The sequence below is a fragment of the Lichtheimia ornata genome (assembly GCF_029851405.1).
Source record: "Lichtheimia ornata isolate CBS 291.66 chromosome Unknown scaffold00223, whole genome shotgun sequence".
Lineage (NCBI taxonomy): Eukaryota > Fungi > Mucoromycota > Mucoromycetes > Mucorales > Lichtheimiaceae > Lichtheimia > Lichtheimia ornata.
Window position 1 is genome coordinate 1 of NW_026695542.1, and position 6313 is coordinate 6313.

Consider the following 6313-nt stretch of genomic DNA (forward strand, 5'->3'; position numbering starts at 1 on the left):
ATGGTTGCAAGCCGCATTGGAATGGTGGAGAATCATCACCTGTCTCGAGCTGTAACCTCGTCTTTTAAACCCTTGATCCGCTGTAGGCCATAGATGATCCGATTCACAGGGATCAGGCTCACATTTAACCAGATGAAGTTCCCCTTTCATGCCAATGTACCAAACAATATCCGGATACATATTGTATGTATTAGAACTTGTTGCTACACGTAAATAAAGCTGCTTCTATCTGCTGACCACTTGGAAAAAGGCTGTAGGATGCTGCAAGTAACTTGAGGCAATCGAGTAAAGACCTTGCTGATAGCAGTTGCTGCAATGGGCGCTGTTACGATTGGTTGTGGCAGAGAAGCGTGTGTTGTGTCAAGAGCGTTGTGTGTTGTAATAGAATGACAAGAAGGTTGTGTACACGCCATGAACCTGCCATTGAGTCAAAGACAATCGGATCAAGAGAGTTGTAGGATTCACATGATGGGTTGAAGCAGAGCAATCGTTCACAGGCGATGGTTGTATGCTTGAATGCACCAACAGTTGAGAATTGGGAGGAAGAGGGAAGAAGTGGGAGCTGAGTGAAGTGGCACGTGCAGGCTGCTGCATAAACGGGAGGATGATTGCGCGCATCTATCATGGATGGGTCCTTATATACATAATCCGTCCATGTTGGGTGGTCGTGGCAGGGGTCACACATGGTTGGTGGAGCTGTTGATATCATTGCGACATGAGCTTTATTGACTCACTACTGCTATTGCACCTATGTTAAGTCTATAGATTGACTGAGGGTTGTGTGCGGTATGAGATCACGTGAAGTGTAAGCCCAAATCCGTGCCTGTCAACTTGGATGCAGCCTTTGCATGATGAGCGCCCCTGGCAACAACAACAACTTGATCCACATGGCAACAGAGCTTATTTGGTTGCTATGGAGAAAGCGCCCACGGAGTATATCCTTATCGCCACATCCATGGTAGCCATGGTGATTGGTTCGTTGCTGCTTCTTCAATCGCTTCCACGAGTCGTCGTGCGCTGCTGTTGCATTGTTCACTCGTATCATCGGACGTGGATAAAAAGGTGACACTACCCATTGCTGCAGCATGAAGCGAATAGTCGATCTTGGTTAAGGACTTGAGTTACGACGACGTTCGCTCATTTGGTACCTAAAGTAAGAGTGAAGCGAGTCACCGCCAATGCATAACATTACCCACTGCAATTGTCCTTTGTTGATTATGTTTATTGCACGTTCAGCTAATGATAGATTTGATTTCTATTGCATAGTATCTATGTTATTCAATGTGGCACCTCGTCTTCCCGCCCAAAGCTCTTCTTGTTTTTGCTTTTGAAATGTGTTTTTTCTAATAAAGTCACCAAACAAAGTTAGACATCGCTTAAATGTAATGCATTGATATACGTACGTGACCAAACTCTCTGTAGTTGCTGTATCATTGATTGAAGTCCAACTCCCTCGCCAGACTTGTTTTTTTCGCCTCTGGGTCTTACATGAAGTCCAACTCCTTCGCCAGACTCTTTTCGCCCTCAGGGTCTTACATGAAGTCCAACTCCTTCGCCAGACTCTTTTCGCCCTTTCACTTGAGGTCTTACGCATGCTTCCACCAAACTAGTCAGTGTGCCTATAGATAACCATACATAAGTAAACCTTCTTTCAACGATGCTTGCAACGATACAATAATTACATGACAATGATATTGTGGTCTGCTCCATTGAGAGAGCCTTTCTTTGTATGATTGAACTTGCTTTGTCGCAGGAAGATCGAGTACCGTTGTTGTTGTTCGTATGATGTGGCTGCTGCCTTTTTTTGATATATTTTTGCTGACGTGCTTTTTTTGTGATACTGCTATGGAACAAAGGCTGGTTAGTTTCATGTATAGATACTACTTGACCACTCACATACCATTTTGCTTTTGGTTTTGTTGTATGATAGGATTGTGTTCTTGACATGGTGGTGGCGGCCCATATCAGATGTAGCTTGATAGCTGTGATAATTGCTCGATGCTTGTGATGATTGTTTCCAGTATAGAGCCCCTCCAATGACAATGCCTCTTCCAAAGTTGTGCCTCTCATTGCATTCGTGTGATTGCTTTGCGTGATATTCCTTGGTAAGACCAATTGCCGCCAAATTGTGCTCATGCGAATTGCACCCAAGAATGGATTGATTCATGAATAGGCTCAAAAGGAAGTGCCCATGCCAAATTGATAGTCTTGTCATCCACATCGGTTCCACCACCGATAAAAAGAAGAGAGGACTTGTGCCAACGTTGATTGTCTTGTCATCCACATCGGCTCCACCACCAATAAAATGAAGAGAGGACTTGTGCCAACGTTGATTGTCTTTGTCAACCGCCACCAATAGAATGAAGAGAGGTCTCATAGCAATAGAGAGGACTTGTGCCAACGTTGATAATCTTGTCATCCGCCACCAATAAAATGAAGAGAGGACTTGGGCCAACGTTGGTAATCTTGTCATCAGGATCGGTCCCACCACCAATAAAATGAAAAGAGGACTTGTGCCAACGTTGATAGTCTTGTCATCCGCCACCAAGAGAATGAAGAGAGGTCTCATGGCAATAGAGAGGCGTGTCCCAAATTGATAGTCCTTGTCATCCACATCGGCTGCACCACCGATAAAAAGAAAAGAGAACTCTACTCCCCAAAAAGAGCAGGAGCCCTCACTCTGGTTTCAGGAAGAACCCACAACACCAGAAACAGAACGTGACATCCCAGTACACCAGTGCATCTATAAAATGAAGGAATCAAGCATGCAGGATTTACACCCTTCGAGAGAATCCTACACGCAACGCCTACCACTTCCAGAGCGCTACCATAACGACCACGTACCATTCCAGGTCCCAAGTCCCAAACTACGATGCCCATGCAAGTCGATGTCTTGATGTTTTTTGTTTTTTCCAAGTACCCACTTCAAAGATGATTACCGCTTGTGCCCAAACACCATCATCCAAAACATGTAAGGGCGGTCAAACTATGTAGGGATGTATCACGGCATACACCATGACCCACCCCCACATAAAAAGACGAAGGATGATTAGTATAAATGGTATCCAAGCAATGTCACTGATTTTAACTTGCCTTTTCAAGTCCAATCCCATACCCCAGTGGGTAACATGATGATGATAATGAGTGAATCGCCCTTTGGCTCTTGATCCACCAGGAGAAAGACACCGCAAATGCTTTGTGACTTAATCGTAGAGAGGGAACAAGGGATTCCTGGAATGATACATCGTCGCCATGGCAACGCCCCTAAAGTGATAGACGTTGACGCGTAAGAAACTCCCGTCGGGATACCTTCATGCCGATCCTTCCGTATGTGCAAGCAACTGGCATAGCTGAAATGCACGCCTGAATGCGGGCTGGGGTTTTCCATCCACCAATCTATCTCGCAATTCTTGCTGAGAAACTCTATGGGCATCTATATACAATATGCATGTGAGTGATTAAAACCATGACACCTATAGCATGTAACTTACTATACGTCTTCATTGAAGACTGCTACATCATAGGGATCGAAATCGGTCCCTATGATCTCTGCCAAGATGTCGTCTCCGCCCATGACTAAAGGATCAAAAGTTAGTATCATATAAGGTCATTCATCCCAATGATAGTATACTTACATGAATCTGCTTGTTCAGCATATTCAACCAAAATTGATGATGGTGGTGCAGGCTCTGCTTCCGAAGAAGGCAATGTGGATGATGATGATGATGGTATTGATGATGGTATTGATGGTGGTATTGATGATGGTATTGACGGTGGTATAGGTGATGGTATTCTTGATGATGATGATGGTAATGCTGTTGATGATGATGGTGGTGGTGGTGGTGACACCAACTCCGGCCTTTTGACGCGCCTTTTTGGACATGCAATTGGCCTTGCTCTATCCTCTTGTTTCATGGCCGAGGATGTGGAAGCGGGTGGTGTTGGTGGTTGTGGTGGCGGTGATGATGGTATTGGTGGCCTTGGTGGTGATGGTGGCGGTCTTGGAAGTGGGGGTGGTGGATTCCCACTTTGTCTATGCCATCGAAGGCGACTTCGAGGCCGAATAACTGGCCTTCGGATCTCTAACCGTGATCGGTTATTGCTGCTACCTGTGCTGGATGCAACAGGTATTGCTGATGCCGCTGGTGCTGGTGATGCTGCTGCTGCGACTACTGCTGCTACTACTACTTCCGGTGTGGCCTCCGGATGGATGGTGATTGGTTGTGGCACCACTTGGGTATACATGATCGGTGGTTCTTGTGGTGGTGGTGGTGGTGGTGGTGGCAATGGCAATGGCAATGGCACTGATGGTGGCGATGGTGATGGTGATGCCATGGTTGTATCTTGCATGTCTTCAATGACTGGTGCTTGCTCTGAGGCATCTGCGTCCTCTATAAAAAAGAGAGATTTTTGGATTAATATGAGATCATGCCATACTTGGTATCACTTCCAAGATGTAATCCACTTACCATTCTCTACGATCTCTCGTAATTGTTCAGGAGTGCCAGGAAGAGCATCTGGCACATCCGTGTCCGGCTCATAGATATCGAGCTTCTCGAGAGCTTCACCTATAAAGTATAAGTCAGTTAGCGTCAATGTAATGTAGAGATAACGATCCTTTCATAAAGTATACTTACAAAGCTCGTCTAAGGATGATGATGCGGATGATGCAGATGATGATGAAGATGCCGATGCAGATGATGTGGATGCCAATGCAGATGATGATGATGATGATGATGATGATGATGATGCCAAAGATGCAGATGCAGGTGGTGATGATGACAATGCTAATGATGTTCTTGCTGTAGTAGTAGGCTTCTGTGACGGTAAGCCGTACACGTGCTGCATGGCTTTATGCATAGCCATTCCTTGAAGCAACTTTGGTGGTGACCGTGGTGTGCTTGTAACTTGCTTGGATGGCTTGAAAAGATCCACAGCTGATGATGTGTTAGTAACAGCATCACCCTCCAAGGCCGACATGTTGCCATGATGACGGGGCACTTGTGCTACTGGTCGTGTTGAGAACAACATACCAGGATACTCGCAGGCTTGCGCCTTGCATGGAACCACTGGAGCTACCCAGGGTTGACGATTAGCCATGACAACAGGGCTAGTAGGCACCTGTGTCGAATCACTCACCTTTTCCCTGGCCGCCCGCAACGGCACGCCGGCCGAGCAGTCAGCATTGCTGGCAATCGGGACGTGAGTCAACCGATTGTTGGGGCGCGAAAGCCCCCACCGAACCAAAGGAACAACGACACCGAGAAAGAAGGCAATTGGCATCACCCACATCAAATGTACTTGTTCGAAAACGTTCCATTTCAATGCGGCGAGCACGAGCACAAGAGGAAAGAAGCGAGCCGGTTCTTGATGAACTTGAGATGGCATTGCGGAAAGAGGAGGAACTATTGCCATGGAAACGAAGTCGACTTAAAACACTCCCGCCCACACAGTCCCATTTCACGCCCATTCGATCTCACTTTGCAAATGGCGCGTTACCAAGTCAATTTACGGGTAGAATCGTCTGTAGATCTCGATACAATAGTTTATTTAAATAAACAGTGTGATTTGGAAGCAAACGGGTGTGTCAAAAAATCATAGCAACCATAGTGCAGGTTGCCCTTCTTCCCTTACTTCCCTTGACACTTGGTGTGTTATTGGGTTTTATTAGGTGTAGAATGGTGCGTACGTCACGAAAATGTTCTTTATTATAACAAAGGAGGGCTGTTGGGATGCAAATGAGCGCGTCAAAGCAGTATAGCTACCTCACTATACAAAGGAAAACCTCTAGAATAGGGATATGAGACTTGGCACGTTCCCAGCAGATACTTCCAGATGCAGTGATCATCTTTGTTCTCACAAAGGTATTATGGTTGTGTATAAAAATATTGAGTAATCATTGATTCAATGATCTATCACCACATACCAGCAGTGTGTATGGGCTGAATAGGTAATGCAACATGGCCTGTGCTCCATGCTCCGTTTATATAAAAGGCACTTGTCACGAGCAAACAGCACTGTTGATCATAGCAATCACCTCCTCCACCAATCCCACAATATGGGATGGAATCATAAAGCCATCCATATCTCAATACTTGCATAGCCATATGAGACATCTTGCGGGCGAAAAAGAATGATCAGTGTACCTGAAAGGACTCACTACTGACAACGGCGGCTCAGCCAAAAGGTATCCTCAACAACGTCAATATCTCTCATCTCTCATCTCAACTTTCATACATTGAAATCAGAGTTTTGGATTCGCTCATACTTCTTGTTCTCACAATGGCATTGTATTTACTTGTAAACATTGTCC

At 45.6% G+C, this 6313-nt stretch overlaps 3 protein-coding genes across 3 annotated transcripts; all 3 read right to left on the bottom strand.

Annotated features, from left to right (window-relative positions):
- Positions 1–1678: 1678 nt before the first annotated feature.
- O0I10_013061 (uncharacterized protein) lies at positions 1679–2569 on the bottom strand (the record flags this gene model as incomplete). Its single annotated transcript, XM_058492920.1, has 2 exons — positions 1679–1843; positions 1901–2569. 2 exons carry the CDS (start codon positions 2567–2569, stop codon positions 1679–1681), a joined length of 834 nt encoding a protein of 277 aa, XP_058336312.1.
- A 921-nt stretch (positions 2570–3490) lies between these two features.
- O0I10_013062 (uncharacterized protein) lies at positions 3491–4980 on the bottom strand (the record flags this gene model as incomplete). The annotated part of the gene is made up of 4 exons (XM_058492921.1): positions 3491–3576; positions 3636–4391; positions 4470–4568; positions 4638–4980. The coding sequence occupies 4 exons, from the start codon at positions 4978–4980 to the stop codon at positions 3491–3493; spliced, it is 1284 nt and encodes a 427-aa protein (XP_058336313.1).
- Positions 4981–5006: 26 nt separating this feature from the next.
- O0I10_013063 (uncharacterized protein) lies at positions 5007–5388 on the bottom strand (the record flags this gene model as incomplete). The annotated part of the gene is made up of 2 exons (XM_058492922.1): positions 5007–5075; positions 5140–5388. The coding sequence occupies 2 exons, from the start codon at positions 5386–5388 to the stop codon at positions 5007–5009; spliced, it is 318 nt and encodes a 105-aa protein (XP_058336314.1).
- Positions 5389–6313: the final 925 nt, after the last annotated feature.